We start from the raw sequence: 25,652 nt of genomic DNA on the forward strand, positions 1-25,652 counted from the left end.
AAAGCCTTTGGGAGACATTATTTGCACAGCCTTGGAGAGCCAGGGCTCAAAGACTAGACATAGTAAGAAGGGACCTGGTACATGAGGTAGCTCCCTGTGGGACTCACAGAAGTGGATCCAGACAGGGCTGTGTGGAAGCCATACCCATGTCTCACTGGCTTCAGGCTTTCACCAGTGCCTCAGTGAGAAGGAAATGCAGAAGGATGTTAGAAGTCACAGGAGAGCCTTTGGAGTTTGTTATGTGTAAATATGTTTAATATTTGTATATGGCTTTGATTAGCCTAACCTCTCAACAGAGACATTTCGATGCCTTGCTTTTGTCAGAGTGAGGATAAATGTCAAGTGCCTGGCACTCGGTAACTACCTGGTAATTTCAGCCACTGTAACTGTTATCAATAACCATGAGTGTGAATATAGGCTGTCATTCTTAATGAATTCTTTCATGGTTTTCATCATGTCTAGTAACGAACCCTTTTGTGCACTTTTCTAGTAAGATACCTGGAATAGGTACATCTCCAACACTTCATATCAGTGCTCAAGATCTGGGTCCTCCAAGGAGAAAAAAACAAGTATGACACCCACCCCCTCCCTTACAGAAAGCTGTCCTAGTGGGGCTTACTGCCGCCAGTTACCCCAGTGATTTGGTTAAGGCCTGTGGCTGGAAGAATCCATCACCTATCATGGTCCACAAGCCCTCAGTTTCAGGTGGCTCTGATGGCATCTCTTCTGTCTAGGCATCTAGATGGCATTGCTAGGGCACAGGGGGCAGTATGAGGCATGTCTCTTCCTCTGTCAGTGCCTCTTGCTAATACCCTTCACCACTATTCCCCATTCCCCCTCAAAAGCCCCATGTGCGATTGAAGAAGTCAAGCTTCAAGGTGGCCATGAGAGATGCTTGAGGTTTAAGCACTTTGGGAATCCACTGGCAACGTTGGGGCAGATGGGCAGAAGAGATAAGAGAGATCCGGTATAGGACCCAGTGTCAACCCACAGACCCTACTGCAAGCATTTGAGGGAGCACGGACAGTGATACCTCTGCTGTCAGGAGGAAGATCTCATCTGGGATGTGCCGGATCCCGCCGGCGATGACTCCCAGTGCCACCCCAGGGAACACGTAAGCATTGTTTCCCTGCCCAGGAATGAAGGTCTTGCCATCTTCCAGAGTCACACTCTTAAAAGGACTTCCACTGGCAAAAATCCCTCGGCCCTGGAGGCAGGAGGAAAACCAGAGATGAACTTGGAGATTGGTTTGGGGTAATAATAGTGGCCTATTCTTATCTTCCAAATGTTGGACCCTTCTTCATCCTCTCCCAAACGCCCAGCACTGTGCTGAGAACATGGCAGGTATTTAAAGCACATTTGTCATTTGACCAGAAAACTCAGCCCTCACCTGTTATCTAGCAGCCAAGAAACTGCTGAAAGGTGATGGGGTTCACAGTACCAGTTTTGTCACCTCCTGGCAGGGCCAACCCAGGACATGACAGGATGTGGCCTAGAGTCCACAAGTGCCTCAGGTTTTGGGTTCTGGTCAAAGCTCTGTGTTATTTAGGGTGAACCTTGAGCAGCATAGCACAAAGGTAAGAGCTTGGGCTTTGGAGTCAGACCTGGGTTTGACAGCCAGCTCCACTCCTTATTAGCTCTGTGACCTTGGGCATGTTACTTCATCTTTCTGAAACTGAGTTTGCTCATCAGCGATGTAGGAATATTTTTCACCCTCATGGGGTTACTCATAGTAATTGTTACTATGTCCTCTCAGCCGGGGGAAGGAAGGACTCCCCGCTGACCTCGGTGACCCGGTAGCACTTCTCAGCCGTGCACTCGGCCTTGCTGGTGGGGTTGCTCAGGGCAAAGATGATAGGGCGCTCGTGGAAGGAGGCCATGTCCCTCAGAATCTGCTCCGTGAAGGCTCCTGCGATGGCAGCAACACCTACAGGGAAAAGGGGGGTAGTGGGGATGCCTACTGTCTATAAACAACCCATTCCTCTTCTGCTGGTAGTGGTGGGGGAACTAGGAACACCATGAAAGACTCGGTCTTGGTCCCAGCATCTGCCACAAGGACTGAGTTGCCTGAGACCTCCTTTTCATCTCAGGGACCACTGGTCCACCTCAGGTCCCTGCCAGTTAAGCTGCTCCTGTGAAGGCATTCCTGGGCATTTCCATGGAGAGTGAGCTGCTCCTCAGGACACAGGGAGATGCCAGGGTCTGCCTTGGGAGAGAAATGCCCATCTCATTGTGGTTAGAGAGACCAGGCCAGGTGTGGTGACTCATGTCTGCAATCCTAGCACTTTGGGAGGCTGGGCGGCAGTGGGGCAGGAGCAGATCACCTGAGGTCAGGAGTTTGAGACCAGCCTGGCCAAAATGGCTAAAACCTGTCTCTACTAAAAATACAAAAATTAGCCGGGCATGGTGGCGGGCACCTATAATGCCAGCTACTTGGGAGGCTGAGGCAGGAGAATCACTTGAACCCAGGGGGTGGAGGTTGCAGTGAGCTGAGATCACACCATCGCACTCCAGCCTGGACAAAAGAGCTAAACTCTGTCAAAAAAAAAAAAAAAAAAAGGACAGAGAGAGAGAGAGAGAGAGAGAGAGAGACAGACCAGCCCTGCACTTTTTCACTGCATTGTATATTTCTGCATCACTGAGCCCTAACTCTGGTGCCTTCGTTCTATGGTTTCTATACAATAGTCACTCAATAAAAGTTTGTGGCGTTGAATTGCACATGGGATAGGGGAAAGAGCTGTTTCCGTGGGTTACTTAGGCTTCCTAGCTGAGCCTCTGCCTCTCCATCTGCAAGTCAAGCGGGTTAGCTGGACTGGGTAGTGGGTACCCTCCCTCCTCCTACCTATGATGGCTGTGGGCTTCACCAGCCTCACCACCTCCTCCAGGGAGTTGACTTCAGGATGGTCTTGGGCAAACATCTCCTTTTCATGGTTCATGTGGCTCCTCCCCTATAGGAAAAGGAACACAGAGCAGTTGTGGTCGTGATGGCCTGTTGGGTAGGAGTACAGATGCATTTGGAAACTCTGAGAGCATTTCCTGCTGAGCCCCATGCTTTGGTTTGAGCTGTCAGATGTTTGGGGGCCCATCTTCTTGACTACATTTCCTGGCAGAACCTATGGTGGGACCTGAGTGTGACAGTGGGGTGTGTGTGTGTATGTGCGTGTTTCTTTAACCCAAACCACATATGGAGAATCCATAAAGAATTTATTTGAGCTGTTAGGATTATGGCTTCCTGGGCCAGGACAGAAAGGCTTTTGGGCAATGCCTGAGTCTCACCAAGACCCTTTGGTCCAAGGCATCCAGCACCCAAGCTCAGTTGAGGGATGGGGACCTGTGCCACCCAGGGTCAGGGAGCTAATTTGAATATGCTTATAAGAGCCATTAATTCCCCTGTGAATAATACTAAACTAAGCTCCAGGAAGGTCTTAGAATGACGGGCCATGCCCAACCAGCTCCAGTTCCTTACATTTCTTCAAATGGAAGTTGGTAGGTGACAGGCTGGCATAAGTGCTGGTAAATGGGTTCAGATGCTTTTGATGACTGCTTTGGATTAGCTGGCCTCATAGGAAGCAGTACAAAGATGTCAGCTTTGAGAGCTCCTTAGCTAGGGTTAATGGAATGAGAAAAATGATGTTGAAAGATGGATAAGAGGGAAGAGTGGCTGTCTCTGGCAGCTTACACCTGTGGCCAGATTATGCTCTGGAAAGACGTAGGGGTGGGTGGGAAGAGGAATCTCCAAGGCTAAGTTCCTTTCAGCAGAAATCTGGCCCCATATGGAACAATAGGAAGGTCAATTCTGCTGAGGATCTCTGCCATTCTTGGTCAATGTCCTTATGTACTTCCCCTGTTCTCATCTCTGCCATAATTTTTTGTCTCTCACTGACATTCTATGTTAGTGAAGTTCTGGGAATTAAAGCACTGAGTGTAGCTCTAATGGAGGGGTCCTTCAGTTGTGTCTCTCAACACATGCTAGCCGGAAGCTGGACTGTTTCTCTTTATTCATTCTTTCACTCATGCCTCACGCATTAATTATGCACTTACCATGTGCCAGGCATTGATATCAAGACTGTAGTCTAGTGGGGAAACTGGAAAGGGACAACTTCTCTACCGTGTGGTAAGCACAATGTATGGAGCATAGATGCAGGAAATAAGCTTTTTGGAGGGGGTAACATTTGAGCACTATCAGAAGATAAGGAGGAAACTGGGAAGGGGTTAGGGGTTGAGAGTTGGCATGTGGAAAAACAGAGGAGAGCAATTCAGGCAGAAGAACAAGATGTGTAAAGAAGTGGAAGACAGAGAGCAGGCTGCTTTTGGAAACTATGATTTAATGTAGCTGGAGGCTAGTGCAAGTCCGGAAGTGGTGGGGGACAAGACTAGAAGGGGCACACATCTACACACTTGCACAAACTTTTGGACAGAAGCAATTAAGGCTACTTTGGGACGAATCTTTTGCTTTGGAGCTTAGGCCATTGCCCTCATTTTGCTCTCTATTCTGTTTGAGCAGTTTACTTCTTGGAGACCTCTTCCATTCCAGTTCCTGGGAGCTGTAAGGTGTCAGGAAACCTCCGGGTCTCCAGACTGACAGTACCTTGACAATGAGCCCTTTAGAGTCCACCATCCAGATCTTTCTTGTGGCCTCTGCCTTCGGTACACCTTCTTTCTCTAGGGCCATGACAAGGAGGTGGGCAATGCCCATAGCTGCCTGGAAGGTACCATAGGGTGGATGTTCAGACACAGGGCAAACAGCTGCTGAACATTTATCTGATGTCTCACCATAATGACCCCCTCTTCTTTCCCCCACCTCCATGACTGCCAGGAGGCCCAATTAAGTCCTTGCCTTGAGACACCCAATTGTCAGAGCCTAGGCAGCTGCAATGATCACAATATGTCTGTGCTGCTTCCTCTTTTCAGAACCCCAGAATGCCTCCCTTCTTTGATATGCTTCCACCCATTCTTATTCTCTTCCTGGAGCAACAAAAGAAACCCTCAATGCCACATACCTCGCCTGCACCTTGGAAAACAAACACGTGATTGGAAAGCTTGTTCTTGGTGATTCGCAGAGCAGCCAGGATCCCTGCCACAGCAACGGAGGCTGTGCCTGAAACAGAGTGGCCTGAGATCAACCTCTGGCCACAGGCCCCCAGCTCCCAAGAGAAGACCCTTGGCAGAGTTCCCCACACCTTAGACTGTAGAGGAACAGGCAACTTTTCTTAGCCTTTATGCCCTGAAGGCATGCAAGTTTTGGTGCAAATCCACGCTCTCTTTTGCAGGTAACTTTTTTGTTGAAGTTGAGAAACAGCTCCTGGTTTGTTACTTGACCCCATAAGATGGGATAAGATAGCCAGATGCTGCTACCATCATCATTCATAAAGAAATTGACAAAGATAAATATAATGGAAGACAAAAAGAAGCATGAGCCTCATAGAATTATATAAGGACTAAATGGATAAAAACATTTTAAAAAATGAGAACACAACCTGGCCATGAGGCATTAAATGACCATATGGCCTGAGCCGCCCATCTTATCCACCAAGTCATAAGGTTGGCTGTGTCTGGTCACACACCATCATCAAATGGCTTGAGTATGTCTGGAAGGGACAAGTAAGTTGTATGAGTAGGTGGCTCAGATTCATTTGAACCACTGCTACATGACTTCTTCTCCCTGAATCCACATCTAAGGCCTCACTGGGGACTCCTTAAGAGCAGCTGACCGAGGAGAAAAAACTTGGGCTTGGTTTACAAGTTGTTGTGAATAATATGCTGGCACCAACTAGAAGTATAAGGTGGCAGCTTCACAGCCCCAGTAAAAGGTAATGGTGAAGGACAGTGGACATGACTTCAAGTGGTAAATTTAGTTGTATACTTTGGTCCAAGGGATGGTTAGCACTACATTGATTCATGAGCAGTTGCTAATGGTTTAGCTGGATGGTCAGGGACTTGGAAAGAACAAAATAGTAAGATTGGTGATCAGGAGGTCTGGGGAAACGGTAGGTGGATGGACCTCTTGGGATAGGTACAGAGTAAGAGGATATTTGTGCCCCATGTGAGAGTTTATGAAAGGACATGATGAAAACAGTCTTTCAATAATCAGGTGGACAAAATGGCATGACCTGTGTATGTTAGACAGCATCTTTCTTTAGTCGCCCAGGGTTTGCTTAATGGACTTATGCATAAAACAGCCATGGTTGTAAGTATGGAGGCTATGCATGGGCTTCCTCTTACCAAGCTGGCCTGATACTGTTACTGTTGAATGATTAACCTGTCAAACACAGAGAACGATGCTGAGCTCCTGATGGGCACCATTCCCTGGGGGGGACCATCCACCTGGTGGCAGGATGATTACAATGGACTACTCCCATCATGGACAGGAAAGAAATCTGTCCTAACTGGAGCAGATATACATTCTGGATATGGATTTCTTTCCTCGTCTGTAATGCTTCTGCCAGCACCATTATCTATGGATGTTTGGAATACCTATTTGCCATCCAGATACATTACAGACAGCAAGGCTTTTAATCAAGGACTTTACTTCACAGTAAAAGATGGGCAGCAATATGCTCATGCCTATGAAATTCACTGATCTTAACATGTACTCAACCATTCAGGAGCAGCTGGCTTAGTAGATCAGTAGAATGGCCTACTGAAGAATTACTTAAGACTTAAGTTGAAGCAACACCTTATGGAGATAATGAGCTTCTGTTTTATGGGATGCAATGTATGATGACTTAGCAAGCAAGACATTGTGTTTTTCTCTCATAGCCAAAATGTATGGGTCTAGAAATCATGGGGTGGAAGTGGGAGGGGCTCCTCTCACCATTTCACCTAATAACCCACGTACAGAATTTTTGCTTCCTGTCTCTTTAATTTTGTGCTCTACTGGATTGGAGGTCTTAGTTGCCAAGAAGGAAATACTTCCATTAGGATTTACAACATGGTTCTATTGAATTGGGAGTTGAAACAGCTCCCTGGCCAGCTGGGGCTCTTCATGCCACTAAATCAGTGGGCAAAGAAGGGGATTACTCTTCTGGCTGTTGTGATTCATCCTGATAATCAAAGGGACTGTGAGGACAGGGAGGACTATGTCTGAAGCTTAGGGGAGTCTTCTAGAGGAGTATCTTCATATTTCCATGCTCAATAGTAAATATTAATAAATACTATTGCAACCAAGGATATTCAGGACTATGGAGGATTCAGATCCTTCAGAAATGAAGGTTTGGGTCACTCTACTGGGTAAAGAATCCCAGCCACCTGAGGTCCTGTCTGAGGACAAGAAAACACGGGATGGAAGGTTGAGGAAGAAATTTATAAAAATAATCTTTGACATCATGACTGGTTACAGAAACAAGGAAGGTAGCAGCCATGCATATTTTTCTTCCTTGATCATAATGTGACTATATATAATGGTACACATGAGCTAATTTCTTCTCCCTTCTCTTCCCTATTATTTTATATAAGTTCTGTTGGAGGTTAATTCCACATGTTAGTCTTTAGATAACAGAGTTTTCAAATATGATTGAATTTTATGAGCTATTAATTCTGCTTAGAGGTGGATACAGTGACTATCTTCCAGAGATGACTAAAATGTCTGTTGGGACATTGTCTATCCCCATATTGGAGAAAAGGTGAGAATGTCTTCATTTGTTGGAAAAATAGTAGAATGTTGTCAGGCATTTTGTTAGAGGTTTTTTTTTTTTTAATTTTAGACAGAATCTCACTCTGTCACCCAGGCTAGAGTGCAATGGTGTGATCTCGGCTCACTGCAACTTCTGCCTCCTGGATTCAAGCAATTCTCCTGCCTCAGCCTCCTGAGTAGCTGGGATTACAGGCACCCACCACCATGCCCAGCTAATTTTTTGTGTTTTTAGTAGAGACAAGGTTTTGGCGTGTTGGCCAGGCCGGTCTCGAACTCCTGACCTCAGGTGATCTGCCTGCCTTGACCTCCCAAAGTGCTGGGATTACAGGCTTTAGCCACCACACCTGGCCAGAGTTGTTTTTGTTGTGTGGAAGTACACATTTGCCAGACAGTGTATATGGATGCTGAGTATCCAGAAGGGAGGACTGTACCAATTATTGGGTAATTGTTTATCAGCTTCTTTACACTGCTTTGTCTGCAAACCACTTTTCAGCTTTGCCAACTTGCTCTATGCTGGGCTCTACCAATAGTAGGTGCTAGAGGGAGACAAAGGCTAGATGAGGGGGATAATATGCTTCCCCCCAACCCCAGCATCATCCATCTTGTTAGGACTGCAAGGTAAAATGTAGGACACTTCGTAAAATTTGAATTTTAGATAAACAACAAGATTGTTTTTAGTATAAGTATGTCCTGTGCAATATGAGCATAAATACACTAAAAATTATTTGTTTCTAACACCAAAATTTAACTAAGCATCCTGCATTTGGTTTTGCTAAATCTGGCAGCCCCACAGCCTTGGTTCTTCAACTCCATGGCAGCAGTTTGTTCCTGAAGCAGAAGTTGAACCCAGTTTGCAGTTTGGCCGTCACTGAGAGAACTAGCCTCATAGCTGCCACTCAGTGACACCAGCGCCACTAACTGCCACCTCCTCTTTCCTTTGTTCCCGTAGCCTCAGGAGTTGTAGCAGATCCTTAGTGTTTCTTTTTTGGCTTTTGAATTCTTTAATAGACAATTAACATTTTTAAAAATATTAAGTGTTCTCTGTTAAAGCAGGTGGTATAGACTCTGATACAGAGAGCTCACAATAAAGTAATCACAATCAGCAACACTCCACGATGGTGAAACCAAAACAAAACAAAGCAAAAGGAAATTAATGTAGGACTATTTATGGCTTATTACATTTGGATAATTAAAAAAATTGTTGTCATCTATGCCTGGGAGGGAGGAATGAAAAGTAAAATGTTCCAATATACTTTGTGTTTTAAAGTGCTACAATCTTTAGTGGAGAACTGTTTCCCCATCTAGAGCAAAGGCATAAAATATTTTTGCCCTTTGACCTTTTACTTTCGAGAATCTCTAAATGGAAAAATCCAAAACGTATATACTAGGATATTTATGACAGTGTTATTTATAATACAGAATGGCTGGAAATAACCGACACATCTAACAAAGGAGTAGTGATTAAGTAAAGTAGCCAGTGTAGACACAGTAGACTGTTTTATAGCTATTAAAAATGATCATCATGAATATTATACAGCAACATGGAAAATGCTGTGAAGCTAGTCACTAACATCAGATATTGTTCCAAGTACTTTATATGTCTTAACATGAAGACAGTTATTTATTTAATCCTCATTATTGCCATCCTCATTTTACAGATTGGGAAAATAAGGTATGGTTTGCTGAATTGTACAAGATCATATAACAGAGCCAGGATGTGAATCCAGGGAATCAAGCTCTAGGGCCTGTGTGCTTAAGCACTAACCTATGTTCCATTGAGTTGGCTGGAAGGAAGAGAACATTAAACAGTATGCATATGATGATTCTAATTGTAATGTATCACACACATAGAATCCAGAAGGAACTTACAAAACACTAATGGTTGCAGGGTGGGAGTATGAGTGAATTTTCTATATTTTCTCTTTCCAGTTTTCCAGGTGGCTTATTTTTTGCTAGCTCTGGGGTGGGCCTTCTCCTAGATTTATACTTGGCTCAGTGGCTGAGATGGGGGGGTACAGCAAACAGTTGGTGGCCAATAAGTGCACATTCATCATTGTGGACATCAGAAGGCGGGACTCTATGCAAGATCATACTTCTCAGAAGATGGGGTGCAGGCACCCCTGTCTTCACACAGCTGTGGCCTGGAGGGAGTGCTGAACTGTTGGCAGTGTCCCAGAGACAGGGCTGAGGATACTGGGACTTCCTAATATCCTTCCCATGGTCCCCAAAGTACGCAGTGTGCACCCTCTGAGGGCCTATGAAGTGACAGGCACCATGCTAGGCACAGTGGAAGACAGAGATGAATCAAACATGATCCCTGCCATCAGAGAACTCCCAGTTTACCAAAACTTGGGCACAAAACAGTAGAACACAGTGGGTAGTCACAGATCACTGGAAATTGTTACATTCATTTATTTTTTGAGCATCAATTATGAACCAGGCTCAGGTACTGAGGATACCATGGTAACAAAATGGACTGAGCTCATCTCTGTTTGTAAGTAAAGAAATTACTAAATGATTACAAGTGTGATGGCTGTTATAAAACAGTTGTTCATGACATACTTTTTGTTAGTTTATGTACAGAAAAGTATGTTATCAGTATCAACCTACCTCTGCAGTGCCTCCCCGTGTACTCCATGTACCAGTAGCACTATTCATTGTTCCCTAAACATATCATGCATGTTTATACTTACGTACAGTTCCCCTGCTATTCTCCCTATCTAGAAGACCCTTTTGCAGTTCATTATTCCTTAAGACTCAGCCCAAATGATCAGCAAGACATTCCTTGCTACCCCAGGCATCCTTAACCATGCCTCCTTTTCCCATATCTACTTTTTCATCTAACCTGAATGAAGCTGGGCTATATCATGGTCAGGCTCAGCACTGTACTGCAGTCAAAAGAAACACCAAGCTGACATCCAAGGCAGTATCAACAAGCAATTTAAATAAGTATTTAAATCACTTAAAGAGAGGGCGAGAATTGCATTGTATGACCCTCTCCTGAAATCCCCAAATCCCCTTTGTCCTTAATTTTCTCCAGAGTCCACTTATTATGTGGAACTCCCCATTTTCTCTGCCTCCCTGCAGGTAACTCCATACTTCTTACTCTCCACCCATAAAACTCTCTTTCATTTCAGTTCTATGGAGTCAGAATTTGTATTTAAAAAGATCTCCAGATGACTTGTATGCCATTCAAGTTTGGGATGCACTGAACTAGATGGCCTCTCTAGGTGAGGTACTAGTTTCCTGCCATTGGCTAGAGGGAGTTTTCTGCTCATCGGAGTCTGTTTCAGGACAGCCTTTTGCCTCCCTAAAAGGAGGGGTTGCGCAAAGCGTTTGCCACCAGATGGCGCCAAAGGTATTCCATCAGAGATGATCCCACAGACACTACACTCTGGATGGGTCTTTTTCTTTTTGGGTGTCAGCCGTCTTCTGGGGTTATTTGCAGGTTGAATAACTGGGCTTACTCACAGAAATTCAGTGCTGGATGGGGATTGGAGATCATGGCATTTAACAGTTGTACAGATGACGAAACTGACAGAGAAAGGTGGCTTGGCCCTGTCAGTCACCCAAAGCAAGGAAACCTAGGGGTTTCCTTCCCAGGTTTGCTTCCATCCCTTCACGATCTCTGCTGCTCAGACAGCCCTTCCTGACTATAGTTGAGGGCAGCAGGAGAGGTGTTATGGGGTTTCTCTGGGGAAGGATGGAGTAGGGTGGTAGCAGAGGCAGAGGGAAGTGAACTTCGGCAGTAGATGTCAACATTCAGCTGTACCTCTGGAAGGGGAGGGGAACTCAGAACAATGGGAAATCTGATGGGACAGAGTCACACATTACAATAAAAGGATGCAAGGTCAGCTGCCATTTATTGATCACTCTTAATGTGGCCTTGGCTCTGTGCTATGTGCTTACCAGCACAGCATTTGCTCAATTAATCTTCCCAACAACTCCATGAAGTAGGGACTACTGTGCTCCTATTTTTTGCCCTTAAAAGTGGAGAGTGAGGCTCAAGGGAAATAGAACTAATCAGGACAGAACTTCTGAATCCTATCACCACCAGGTCTTCAGACCCTCTGCCTCCAATGTCCAAGTACTTGCCTTTCCCCCTGTTACCATCGATGCCTCCCTGCTTCTAGCTAAAGCACCACTTGTCTAATGGATCCCATCATTTTTGCCTACTTGTCCCATTATTCCCACTCCTATTTCCTGCATATTCAATTTTGCCCTCTCTACTGGATCATTCTCATCAGCACACAAATACACTGTAAAACTTCTATCTTTAAAAGGCCCTCCCTTGGTCCTATATGTCCCACCCTATTTCTTGCTCTCCTTTATAGCCAAACTCTTCTAAAGAGCTGAATATATTAACTGCATCTAGTTCCTTCCTCCTTGGTTCCCATGAAACCCAGTCCAATCAAATGACCCACCTCTTGTCAGGGTCCCCAAGTACCTCCAGGTGGCCAAATTCAGTAATCAGTTCTCAGCCTTCTTCTTTCTTGACCTCTCAGCAGCATTTGGTACTGTTGCCCATTTTTTTCCTTTGGGAAACTATTTCTGCACTTGGTACAGGCCAGAACTCAAGAGGAAAAACAGTGGTTCTTAAGCTCCAAATTACAAAGTTTGGCAAATAAAGTTATCTCCATCATTAACTTGCATTTTTGGGGTGCTCTTAGGCTATGCACTAGGGGTTTAAAACTGGAAAGGAAGCTACTTAGCTGTTTCAAGGTAACCACTCTGAGAAGCCCATGGGTCCAGGGATGTGCTGGAACATGGCTTGTGCCCATGAATGCCATGGGCAGCTGAAAGTGTGGCTGGTTGTTCCTATTCATGATAAAAGAAGTTTTCTTTTTCAGAGAGAGATTTCCATAATTACATTTCCTACAAACTGAGTACTTGAGGTTGTAGCTTCAGGAAATAGCATGCTGAAAATGTAGTTTCTGCTTTTAATAGTCAGATTTGACAAAGTTAAAGGAGTTTCCATGCTGAACAACAGATTATTGGAGGAAAGAATTTACTGCTTTATCAGGTAAGGGAAAACTTCTGACCCAGGCAGCAAGAGGGATAGAAAGAGGCTCTGTCAGGGTCTGGCCACGGTGGCTTTGGAGGCCTGGATCCCTATTGGGACAGAACAACATCTGCTATGAGGCTACACCTGCTTCCACGATCTATAAGAATTACCTTTCTACAGTAGCTACTGCCATTCATTTATTCATTAGTATGTGCTGAGTGTTTGTTCTGGGCCTTCTCTGGGCTAGGCCTTGAATAAATAAAGACAAAAAAAGTCTTGTTCTCAAATAAAACTCTCAAGGAGTTGCCAGCATAAGTGTTCCAAAAATTCAGGTTCCCCTTTATTGGACACCAAGCAAAGGCTTTCTACACTACTTCACTGCAATTTTGTGTCATAAGGGAATTTTCTGGAGTTCCTGGACTCTCTAGAGGGCAGTTCTCTGGCCGATGGAGAAGGTAGGGTTTAGGCCTGTTTTGCCGCAATTTGGAAAGAACCAGAAGGAATGATGATCATCTTCTTGGCTTCTCTGGAGGTTCAGCTGTTGCAACAGCTAAAAGGGGAGATCTTGGAGGAGCCAGATACATGAGATCCACATGAACTTCAGGACTAGGAACAGCCCTGGAAGTGAAGAACAGCCTCAGAATACAGGACTTAGTGAAAAGGAAGGCTTTGGGAACAGAGGGGAGAAAAGGTTAAAGAGACCAGGGGAAGTTCACGGCAGGGGGAGAGATCAAGGAAAGGCCTAGAACTGCTACTCAGTGTGTGTAGTGGTGGTGGTGGGTGAGAGAGAGGGCAGTTGACCCCCGACAGCTGGAAATAATCCCTGGCGTCTTGTAAACAAGACAAACGAGCTGCACGAAGTCTTCAGAGATGAGCCATTCCTGCCTGTCTGCCTCTTCCCTATTGTGGCATCTGAAGCCTGTGCAAAGTCCCCAACACCTTCCCTTTCCAACAAGGTCATCATCTTCCAGGGATGTATTTTGCATTTCTTGGCTGAGAGCCCCACCCCTGGCTCACTTTGAAGCATTCTGTAAAGTGGGTGACCACCGTCCAGTGTCATTCCCAGATCCTGGGGAAGAGTGGGATCATTTAGAGTCTGTGGCTTGGCCCTGGATGCATTATCCTGGGGGAAGTGAAATGAGCCTTTACGGACAAACAGAAAGTAGTGAAGAACAGGAAGAGAATTCTAGGCAGAGGGACCAGCACATTCAAAATCGTGGAGTTGGCAGAAAACTCACAAAAGAGTGACTAGTACAATGGGCTGGAATAATAGGGAATATGTGGGAAAGGGGAGAAAAGTCAGCTGGGGCCCTGCTTGTCTTCTCTCCAGAGTTCCCCAGTCCTGTGCTCACATGTGGCCCTCTCCTCACCTCCATCAAAATCTCTGCCTTAAGTCTCTTCTTTCCTTCTTCCCTCCCATATCTGTGTGTCAGGAGCCTGTCAGGCATCAGAGATTTTAGTAATAGGTACCATGAACTGAGTACTGCTACATGCCTGTCACTACCTATACATCACTTCAATCCTTACAACAATTCAGTGCCATAAACGGGTGTTGGAAATACTTATCAAGGAATTGGCATAGGCTGCAACCAACCATAACAGATGCTGGCCTTATAAAAGCACCCTGACCATTCTGGTGGTACTAGCTGATGAGCAGTTGTGGCTGTTAAAACTGTTAAGTCCGTTTTACAGATAAGGAAAGGAAGGTACTGAGAATTTCAGCCACTTGTCCAAAGCCACAAAGCAGGAAAATGGGGATTCAGACCTAGGCTTGTCTTGGTGCAATGTCTGATTGTTAAGCATTGGGCTCACAGGGGGTGCTAATAGCCTGACATAACACACTGGAGCCTTGATGGGCTGTCTGGCCTGGAGATTTAGCAGGATTGGTAGGCAATGCCAGTCCAGGGAAGGCTGGCCAGGTGGAGGATGCTGCAGAGCTAATGAGCCAGTGGGGCTTTCCTGGCTCTAGCCATGCTGTGTGGTCAGCTTGCACGTGGAGGCCAGAGACCCACAGAAACTGGGCCAGCAGCACCCTGGACCTGGCCCCTTGTGTGGCTCTCCTTCCTTCCCCTGTCCCCAGCGTGACCATTCCCACTGTATTTCCCCTTTTAGGCCTTTCTTTCCTCCCTAAGAGCAGAGATGCTTCTCTGGTCCCAGCTGAAACAACAAAAGTCACCTGAGCCTCTGCCTTTTCCAAAATTCCTGAGAGGCTGCCAGCGATGAGTCAGTGCATTGGCGGCTCTGATCACCAAGGACCAGCCTGGGCCTGGGCCAAGGCTTTATGTGGGTCTGAGCTGGGGTGGGAGGCAGAGATGATCAGAAGCCCTGGAGAGCTCTCTTCCCTTCAAGTGCTGGGGCTCCAGAGCCCCAGCCCCGTGGGGTCAGTGATTCTGAGCACATGGTACAGTGGGACTGGTTGGGAAACAGTCAAATAATGTGCCGTGGGCTCCTGCTGTGCACCAGGCATGGCCCTGCCCTCTGGGAGATCAGTAGAGTGGAGCTCCCGAGGATTTAATTCTATCTATCCACTGAGGATGTGAGGCTAGGCTGGTGTTCAGAGTAGGTAGCATGACCCTAGTCTCATTTTCATGTGGGTTGCTCGGTTCCAGCCCCCTGCATGTGTGGTTCCCAAGAAGATTCTGAGGATCCGTCTCCAGCTCCCACGTGTGGTGTGATGTGGTTTCTGTTTATGACTATGATTCTGCATTGCTTCCTCCTCCCTCCCACACTCCCTCTCACCCCTTCACTCCCAACCCTCTGTGGTTCTGTGCATGGAAGTGCTTCTCTCCCATTATGAGCATGGCTTGTAGTCTTAAGTGGCCTTGCTCCTTACTTTGTATTTGGAGATAAAGGGGGACCATTCCAGCATGGGCTATATCTGCCATGTTAGCTCATTAGTCCCGGAATTCCTTACCAGTCTTCTCATTGTCCACTTAACAATGAGAACACACATCACAGGCTTCTGGCCTGGACCCATCCCTAACCAGCTCATGACCGTGGGCCTCATCTTCAGGTCTGCATTCTGTAGGAGTTAGAGGAAGGAATGGGAACGATGGGGAGGACAGGATGAGAGCAGCAGGATGCCAGGGAGCAGCGACACCCACACTGTTTCAGCAGGGTCTGGAATTTCATCCTTAACGAGAAGACACCCTTCACCACCTCACACATGAAGGAGCAACAGGCAGCCTGATGCCGTGGAGAGAGTGGAGAATTCCAAGTCAGACATAATGGGGTTCCAGTTCCAGCTTTGTGTCTGTCTGGCTGTGTGGCCGTGAGCAAGCTTTAACCCCCTGGGCTTCAGTTTCCTCATTAGTGACATTGGACAGCTGTGTGTGTCCCCCAGTTGGCGGGGGGAGGGGATGTTGCCAGGCACTTGTAAGATAGTGAGGATGAAAAGCACTTTCAACCTAAAGTTCTGTGTGCATGCAAAATGTTATTCGGTACAGTTTGGGTCCCCTGGAAGCAGATTCTGAGTTATACTGGAGTGTTCAGGATGTTTTTAGGAAGTGCCCTTGTGGGAAGGAAGGGAGGGAAGCAGAATGAGTTGAGGGGGAAGTTGAGCTGTGATGCAGGCCCCAAAGCCTCAGCCAACTCCATGGGGAGCTTGAGTTGTCCTGCACTGGGCTAAAATAGTTAAGCCTTCATATTCCCTCATCACTGAGTGAGGCCGGCCCCTGGTGGGATGGTGAGGTGGCTCTCTTTCTCTGAGGCTCTGCATGATGTGCTGACAGCCTTGCTGTCAGCTGGGCAACAAATCTTTCCTTGAAGGAGGATCTGGGTGGCGCATGCTTATGCCCACCTCTTTATGGTTGTTAATGATACGGTCACACCTAAACATCAGGCTGAGCTGATCAAAGGCTGGTTCTTACACAGCTCCTGCCATTCCAGCACTATTTGCCAGCTGTCCTCATGAGTTCTAGATTGATGGCTTTAGTCTTGAATTTCTGAGAAAAGAATGGGAAATCCCTCTTCTCTTTGCTGGGGGACCCAGAAAACTATCCCACTTGGTTTTGCCTGGGAGCAAAATTGGCTATAGAGGCAAGACACAAAAACCAATGAATGTAAACAAATGGATTGATTTAATTAAAAACAAACAGCTCCATGTGTCTGCATGTGGGGTACACATGTGAATATGTATGAGCACATGTAGAGGTGCTTTTATATGTGAGCACAGTCAATCCTTGAACAACATGGGGTTGAGCTGCGTGAGTCCACTTATACGCAGATTTTTTCAATACATAGTTTCTTAAAATTTTGGAGGTTTGTAACAATTTGAAAAAACTCACAGATGAACTGTGTAGCCTAGAAATATCAAAAAATTTAAGAAGTTAGGTATGTCATGCACACATAAAATAGGGGTAGATACTAGTGTATTTATGTGTTAATCCACTACTGATGTTATTAGTAAGGCTTCTGGTCAACAGTAGGCTATTAGTAGCTATGTTTCTGGAGAGGAAAAGTTATGCAGATTTTTGACTGTGTGGGGCGTTGGCACCTGTAACCACCACCTTGTTTAAGGGTCAGCTGTACATGAATGATGACCCGGATAACAGGCTGCAGGGGCAGGCGTCCAGTGTAGACATACCCACATGAACAGGTGGGTGTGCTTATGAGGATGTCAGTTTGTGTGTGTAGACATCATTCATATATTCTTAAACATTTATTAGGCATCTATCATGTAGCAGGTGCGGTGCTGGGAGCTGGGGAACAAGAATGGATAAGGCATGGTTCCTGCCTCCAGAAGCTTATTATCTTCTGGGAAGGCAGACAATGCAATACAGGCTTTTGGGGTACAATGAAGTAAGAGAACTGACAGAGGGGAACACCTGAGGGGCACCCAAATCAGACTGAGGGAACAGGGGCTGGTGGGCCTTCCCTGGGCGGGAGACCCTGGAGCTGAGTCTTTAAGGGTGAGTAGGAGTTACTCAGGTAAAGATGATGGGAAAGGGTGAGCAGGGCTTTCAAACACAGAAAGAAATGGCAGGTAAGGAGGTCAGAGGAGTAAAATAAAGGGAAGGTCAGAGAGCAGAAGAGAGATCCCGAAGTCTTATATTTTCATTGAAGGAGTGCGAACTTTCTCATGAAGAGAGAGGGCGGCATAGTGAGTGATACTTTCATCTCAGAGGCACATTCTGGCAGCAGTTTGGGGGCGGATGGGGGCTGGGGGGCTGCAGGGCCTGGCTGTGTTCCTGTGCCTGTGTTTAGGAGGATGTATACACATGTGGCTGTCTGTGTGTCTGTACGGCTGGAGGCTGTGCACCAGGTGTGCCGCCTGCATGGACTTGTTTTCCACTTCCACCCTCTGGCCTTGGCAGCCCAGTGGGCTCAGGGGACTGGCTGTCCTGCTGCTGATTCATGGGTGAATTCACGCTGAGGAGCCGGTCAGGGTCTAGCAGGCAGGTGCTTCCTCAGGGCCAAGGCACACTCCCACCTGCTGAGCTGAGTGAGGGCAGTGAGAGAATGCTTCCCTCCACCAGCGCATCTTCCTGGACTGCACAGCCGTGTCTGCACAGTGTCCTGGCTTGTGTGGGTGAGGCTGGCCTAGCCCAGCTAATGCTTGTCCCAGGTCTATGCAACAGGGTAAGGGGGAGACAGAATGGAGACAGGCTGGCAGGGGGCACCATGTCCCAGCTTTCTCTTTTGGGTCTCCCCTCCCTCTGGATACCCACTCTTCAGGCACTGAAATCGTATATTTTAAACTAAATTTTCTAATAGTGTGTTCTAACTGTGCTATCTTGCCTCTTGGAAATTTATGACAAATACAAAAAATAGTCTATCACATTTCTTATACCTTGTAATATGGACCATAATGGGGAAAAAAAGGCAACTTGGTTTGTAATATAAGACCTGGGAATGGCATGGTGAATGCTTATAGACTGCAATTTAGAGTCTGAATGCCTGGGCTCAAATCTCAACTCTATGCTTAATGGCTATAAAGGTTACTTACTCTTTTTCTGTCTCAGTGTTTTCATTCATAAGACAGATGCTAATGTCTCATCAGTTTAAAACTGTAGAGTGCTTAGAACAGTGCCCGATATACAGTGAGCATTCAGTCATTAACCTTAGCTATTATTACCTGAGTTTGAGTTCTCTTCGATCTATCCCTGACTCACTTGAAGAAAACTTGTGACCTCTTTGGGCCTCTGGAGAAGTCCTCTGCAAAATGAGAAGTTGGCCAACCTTTAACAATCCAGGGCCAACACCTGTCTCTTGCCAACTTATTCTTTCCACCTGACATGGATCTTTGATTTTTAAAAGATTGCTTGGCAAACTTCATTTGTTAAAACGTCATCAGGGTTTCTCTCGGACTTTACAAAATGCTAGGAACAGCTCACAGTGCTCCTTCCTGTGCACTCCTAGATCAAGTGAGATGAATCCCTTTCCACTCCAGCTTTGGACACTGGTAACTCCACAGTAAGAAGCAAGTACCTTCAGATATTTCTGGGTCACAGAATATATGATCAAAGGGAACCTGAACTAGAAGCTGCTTCATGTTGGCTTTGGAAGGCTCTGGGTTCCTGGTGTCAGTGTCTCTCTCAGGGTCATTATGAGCAAAAACACTTCAGTCAAAACCAGAGAAGGAATTGTCCTGACCTCCCAACAGAGACACCCCTTGTATTTGGAAAGTCTAAAAGCAAGTTATTATGGCTGGGGAAGGCCATTTTTATGGTGATTGGTGCTTTGGTCTGATGAGTTTTATGAGTTAGTATTTTCTATAGCGTTAGCTTTGTAAATTTTCACCATGCTCTTTCAAGGCAGTTGTTATCCTCTCTATTGACTAGATGATGAAACTGTGGTCAGAGAAGTGACTGGTTCACGTTTAACTTGCTAGTAAATTACAGCATTGTTTAGAATTTCTTACATACATTAAATCACGTATTCTTACCTACCTCTGAAGTAGTAATGATCTTCATTTTGTAGAAAAGGAAACTGAATTCAGAGAATTAGGAATTAGCCAAGTAGGAGTTGAATCTAAGTTTAATATTCTTTTTTCAACAGCTGCTGGCAGCAAACCAGCTATGAGGTGACAGCCCTTCCTCACTCCTTTGGCATCCCAGTGAGGTTTGAGAATATAAGTTAGTCCCCCATGGCTTCATCAGGTGGGGTGGAAACCTACCTTGGATGTCATCATTGAACATGCAGTACTTGTTACGGTATTTGTTGAGCAGGCGGAAGGCATTGGCATTGGCAAAGTCTTCAAATTGGATGAGGCAATTTATTCCAAACCTGTGTGGAGGGAGAGGAAGAAACCCATGATTGCCTCCCTGAGGCAGATCCCTGGCAGATCCCAGCTTGCACAGTGGGGTGGGGAGGTGCAGGCCAGGGGGTGGGAGGTGGCATGGCTCCTTCGTCTGTGTTTTTGCCACTGGCTGGCTCCTGGACTCCTGGGCTTGGAGCTCTGCCTGCCCTATCATGGATGAGGATGGGGAAGGGAGAGAGTAGGACCCTGGGTTTGGGGGTCAGCCAAGCCAGCATCACTGTAGCTAAGATGCGCTGATGGCTCCCGTGGCTGCCATGGCCAGCCCTGGGAGTGACAAGAGGGCCAAGGAGGGGCCTGCCCTCTTTGTAGCCTGTGGCCACCTGAGATCCCAGAAGAAAGCTCACTCCATATCCAAGAGCATGCAGACAGCCCAGCTTCCCCACCACAAGTAGGTGGGGAGCCCCTGCATCCTCCAAATATCTCTCTTGCTGGACCCTGAGGCCTGGAGTTCCTCCACTAGAGACTCCTCTGGCACCAGGCATTGTTCTCTGGTAAGATGAAAGGATGGTTAGGAAAGGCCACTACATTAAGACACTGTTATCTACTAACATCTTGGTGAAGTTGTTCTCCAACTTGTGGGTATAGAAGAATCAATGACTGACCTTGTTTAAAAAGCAGGTCACCAGGCCCATCTCACAGAATCTCACTCGGTGAGTGTGGGATGGGGTCAGGAACCTGCATTTTGAACAAGCACCCCAGATGGTTCTGATTCTGACAGCCCAGAGAACCCTGAGAAACAATGCCTTGTGGGTGAAGACAATGGCCATTAAGATGCTTGTTATGCCTTATTTAAAATCCATGCTAGCATTGCCTCCTAGATTTCATGGCCTTCTCTTAAAAATGACTCAGTTTGTTAGAGTTTTGTAACCTATTATTCCTTTTAACATTGCCTGTAAAGAAGCTGAGAGTGAAGTTTTCGCTCATTTGTAACAGGCCCCCTCAGCTTCTGTGGGCTTCTGCACACAGATTTCCCCTTTACTCCATTCTTGCTCTTTGATCCTGGTTTGATAGTTTTGTTTGTATCTCTTAGCCTTTCTGGAAGCAAGTGTAGTATGGATTATTAAAAACTACTTAATACATGGATAAAAATAGGTTTCACCTCATGGGTCAATTTGTGGCTGAGTAACAGCATCTGAGGTCATGTCATTGAGAAAAAATGTCCTGATTGATCCATAAGAGGTGTCAGGGCATGTAACAGATAGAAGTGGCCTGCCCTTCCAACCTGGTGTGACCTACAGGCTTGGGACCAGCCGTGGAAAGATTTATTACCTTGTTAGAGAAGGTGGGTGGGGCACACACTTGGGGGGCTTCCTGTGCTCTCGGGGCATCTTTCTGATGAGGCTAGTGGCGACGAGGGAGTGAGGAGCACTGAAATGGCCCACCAAACATTTTTTCCAACCTTATAATTTTGTGCATGGCTTACGCTGTCCAGCACAAATACCAGTGGGCGGGCAAATATTTGTTCCTGCCATGGTCCTTCCAGAACCTTAGCTAGTCAAGGCTGTTGGTAGAAGGACTGGGAGATGGATTCACATTACAGGGGCAGAAACACAGGGGCAGTGACTTGCCACAGTCCAGTGCTTAGAGTGCTGGGCGTGGGTTAGAAGGCCATAGGCCGGACCTGGCTCTCCACATTCAACTGAGTTACCTGCACATGTCACTTCACCTCTCTATTCTACCTCAGTTTCCCATCCGTCAATGGGCACAATAATATCTGCCTGGCCAACATCTGTGAACTATTGTGAGGGTTAAAAGCTGAGGGTGAGCCCAGCTTTACTGAGGCATAATTGACAAATACAAATTGCATATATTGAAGGTATACAATGTGATGATTTGATATATGTGTACAGTGTGAAATGATAACCACAACCATGCTAATTACCATATCCATCACCTCACATAGTTACTATTTTGTGTGTGTGGTAAGAAAACTCAAGATCTACTTTCTTAGCAAATTTCAAGTATACAATACAGTATTACTAACTGAAGCCTGAGGGTAATTTTTAGACCATAAAATGCTAAACACAAATGCCATTCTGGCCACAATTCTTCTTCCTAGTCATAGAACAAATGCTGATGGAGGTTTGGTGGGGGGCTCACTGTGTCTCCCCACCCACCATCCAGCCCTCTTTTCCTTGTACTCTGAATAGAAATCATAAATAAAACCTCTCATGCACAAATATAATGCCATGCTCACCAAGCCAAAATTTATTGTGAATTTCAAGTATTTGGATTGGGTGGGGAGGAACAGAATGTCTTTGGTTGCTGGTGACATTTTGCTATATATAATTTCTACAAGATTCCCAGTGTTGCCCCACAACTGGCCTGGAGCTAAAATGCTGAAAAGTTCAGACAACAAAACAATGTGATGAACGTTTTCTGTCTCTGTCTCTCTCTCTCTCTGTGTGTTTGTCTGTCTCTCTCTCTCTCTGTGTGTTTGTCTGTCTCTCTCTCTGTTTCTCTCTCTCTCTCTCTCTCTCTCACACACACACACACACACACACTCCTTTAAGCAACACCACCATTCATTCACTGAGGTAAAAATAAGGCAAGAATTATAAATAAATACCTTTGTTCAGTGCATGATTATTATTTATATTTAATTCAATTTTATATAAGAAACCCCCCTCCCTCCCATGGAGCAATTTGATGGAATATAGAATAAAACCTCATTAATTGAGATCACTTTAATCCTAGCTTGGAATTGCATAAGAGGCCATGTGAATCACTCATCCAATAATCTGGACTCATAGTTCCTAGAACTCACTGGATTTAAGGAACCCCAGAACTCCTCTCCACCTTGGGTAACCATCCTCCGGCTGCTTCCTGGACCTTTTATCGCCAGGAACTACTCCTACTCTAGGATTTCACACTGTCCCATCTCAGTCTGTGACCACAGCCTTTCCTTCTATGTCTCTTCACTTCCACTGCACCTGCTGTTTGTCTGCACCAAGACCTCTGAGCCCTTCACCATATTATCCCAGTCCCTCAGACTCTCCATTATGGCTTTTCATGAAACCAGACCACTATCCAGTCTGAACCAAAGGTGGTTACTTCATGGTGCTACTATCTTAGCACCATCCATTCAACCACCATCCACCTATTCATCTATCATCATCCAACCATCCATCATCCATTCATCCATCCATCCATCCATCCATCCATCCATCCATCCATTATCCATCCATCCATCATTCATTTATCCATCTATCCATCCATCCATCCATCCATCCATCCATCATCCATCCATCCATCCATCATCCATCCATCCTTCATTTATCCATCCATCCATCCATCCTCCATTTATCCATCCATCCATCCATCCTCCATCCATCCGTCATCCATCCATCCATCCATCATTCATTTATCCATCCATCCATCCATTCACCCATCCATAAATTCATCCATCCAAACACCTTCATTGAGCACCTATGATGATCTGATACTGTAGTTTAATGTTTTAGGAAAGGGTGGATCCGTGAAGGAGTTGGTGGAAACTTAATGTCTGGAGTTTGCCTGCCAACTCTTTAAACTAATTAAAAACCAATTAAGAAGAGAAAATTTCAAAGTAGAAATTTAAATGGCTTAGTGGATAAAAAAACTTTTCTCAATTCATCCGTGTACATCCAAATACAGGTAATGAGCTTTCACCATAACACTAATTTAAATGTTAATTATCAGTTGCCTTACATATTCATTAAAATACTAACAACAATGGTAAAAAAAATAGCTAGCTTTTATCTAGTGTTTATTACCTGCTGGGCACCGCGCTGAGCTCTTTACATACATTATCTTAATTAATCTTCACATCACCTTATGATGTAGGTGCTGTTTCCAGAGAAGGAATCTGGAGCTACAGATTGCAAGTTATTTGCCCACAGGCTATTTACTCTATTGCACTTGGTAAGTGGTGGAGCTGGAATTTAAATCTGGTTCTATCTGACTCAAGAACCAGCCTCAGTTTAATTTTGATAGCCTTACAGGTTCTTAAAAAAAAAAAAAAAGCTAAATAGGTAATAAAGCTGGATTGCTTTCTCCATTGGGAAAGATCGTAGGTATGGTGAAGAAAACATTGACCAGGGAGACAGAAAAAATGCAGGAGTCTTGGCTGAGTCCCCTCTCTCTGTCTGGGTCTCAGTTTCCTGGTCTGAGAGCATTGGAGGAGTAGCACAACCTACTTAATATTTGGGGCTGGAATTGAATACTAGAAGCTTCACTCAGATATTTCTTCAAGTCAAGAGCAGGGAGGTTAGACATTCTCTGTGAGAGCAACATGTGAGGGAAATATGGGGGGTCAGTGTCTTAGAGCCCTTTGTGCTTACGCAAACCGGACCAGCTGAGTGAGCAGAGCGAGGCAGGCACCCTCCAGGTCATACTGTGGAACAGAGGCGGGACCCCTCCCAAGAAGCTGTGCTCTCAGCTTCCTACTCAGGGCTCTGGGCAGCTTCCCGATTCTAGTGCTGGCAGCAGCCTGCTGTCTGTCCTTCTGTCCTGCGAGAAGCTCACCCTTTCCGGGGAGGATCCTGCTTATCTGTCCCCTTTTGCAATTTCGAACTCTTCACCCTGCAGCCCTGGCAGGGGCTGAGGAACATCTGATGCTTCTCCAGTGGAGAATTCCTGCAATGGAGAAAGAGGCACCTTCCCAAGCCACACAGATAGCTTCCCAGACTTCCCAACCCTGGGGACTCAGCTGGGAAATGGCCTTGGAGTGGCCAGGGAAGGCATTCCAAAGCCAGGGCTCACTTCGAGACACAAGGCTAATGAGTGGATGTTTGATTTTTTTTTTCCTCCAGTACTCAGGCAAAGGGAAGCCAGCAAACAGTGACCTGTGCCTGGGAGTTCTGGTGAGCTGTGTGTGAGTGTGATGATACCCAGGCCACGACCAACAGTGCTAGCACCTGCCACCTGGGATTCATCCTCCCATGGGTAGGAGGGTCTGAGGTGGCTGTTCTGCCCTTTTCCCCAGTGTGTGAACCAAATGCAGAGTGAGGGATGTTGATGGTGCAAAACATTCCAGGGGCTGCAGACCTAGTTTCTCTTTTCCATAGGTCAGGACCTGCCATTTTTTCAAACACCTGGGTCTGACCTCTTTCAGGCCTGAACAAACATGAGGGACTGGGAAGAGCAGGTGAACTTGTTCAACCTGCCTCTAAATAGAATGACTAAAAGCTACCTCTGGTGTTTCCATGGGAGTCCACGCTGTTCCCCTCCCCTCGGGAAAAAACCCACATGCAAGACTTCCACAGCAGAGCGTTCAGTGAGATTATCAGTTGTCACCCAATGGAAAGCTATTTCTTTTTTTATTTCTTTCCAGGAACTAGATCTGACAGAATCATAAAAACTCGTGGTCTTTTTTTTCTATTTTACATATTCCATTAAACTCTAGTCCCTTGAGATGGTCTCAGAGAGAGGTTCTGTGGTTAAGTAAATTTGGAAAACTCTGTGTGTTACACATAGCATATACAATGTGTATTAAAAGCTCTGAAAAATCTTGCAATAAGAAACGTGTTTAACTCAGCATGTTCAACACTTATTTGACCAGAGACCTTACCCTGTTGCATCTCACCCTCACCACCTATGGTGGAACACACTTTGGGAGACATGGCTCTGCAGGAAGAACTTTGTGCAGGGGGTACTGGGTGGATTCAGGGCAAGGCCATCTCTCCCCAGAATTACTGCCATTGCTGCTTCTGTCCAGGACCCTACAGTGACTGATCTCACCTCCTTCAAGTTTATTTCCCCTCTCCCAATCC

At 45.9% G+C, this 25,652-nt stretch overlaps 1 protein-coding gene and 1 pseudogene across 4 annotated transcripts in view; one reads left to right on the forward strand and one right to left on the reverse strand.

Moving 5' to 3' along the window:
• The window catches only part of LOC129484707 (protein tyrosine phosphatase type IVA 1-like), a 153,707-nt pseudogene that overhangs the window by 15,176 nt on the left and 112,879 nt on the right, over positions 1-25,652 (forward strand).
• ME3 (malic enzyme 3) overlaps positions 1-25,652 on the reverse strand; it is a 236,333-nt gene that overhangs the window by 10,334 nt on the left and 200,347 nt on the right. For all 4 annotated transcript variants that reach the window (XM_055283173.1, XM_055283172.2, XM_063641501.1 and 1 more), the window contains 6 exons: positions 19,756-19,865; positions 5,001-5,098; positions 4,589-4,702; positions 2,843-2,948; positions 1,785-1,927; positions 1,034-1,207 (listed from right to left, as the gene is read on the reverse strand). In XM_055283173.1, the coding sequence (XP_055139148.1) occupies positions 1,034-1,207; positions 1,785-1,927; positions 2,843-2,948; positions 4,589-4,702; positions 5,001-5,098; positions 19,756-19,865 (745 nt within the window). The remainder of the gene's footprint in view (positions 1-1,033; positions 1,208-1,784; positions 1,928-2,842; positions 2,949-4,588; positions 4,703-5,000; positions 5,099-19,755; positions 19,866-25,652) is intronic.

The sequence above is a fragment of the Symphalangus syndactylus genome, chromosome 6 (genome assembly GCF_028878055.3).
Source record: "Symphalangus syndactylus isolate Jambi chromosome 6, NHGRI_mSymSyn1-v2.1_pri, whole genome shotgun sequence".
Taxonomy (NCBI): Eukaryota; Metazoa; Chordata; class Mammalia; order Primates; family Hylobatidae; genus Symphalangus; species Symphalangus syndactylus.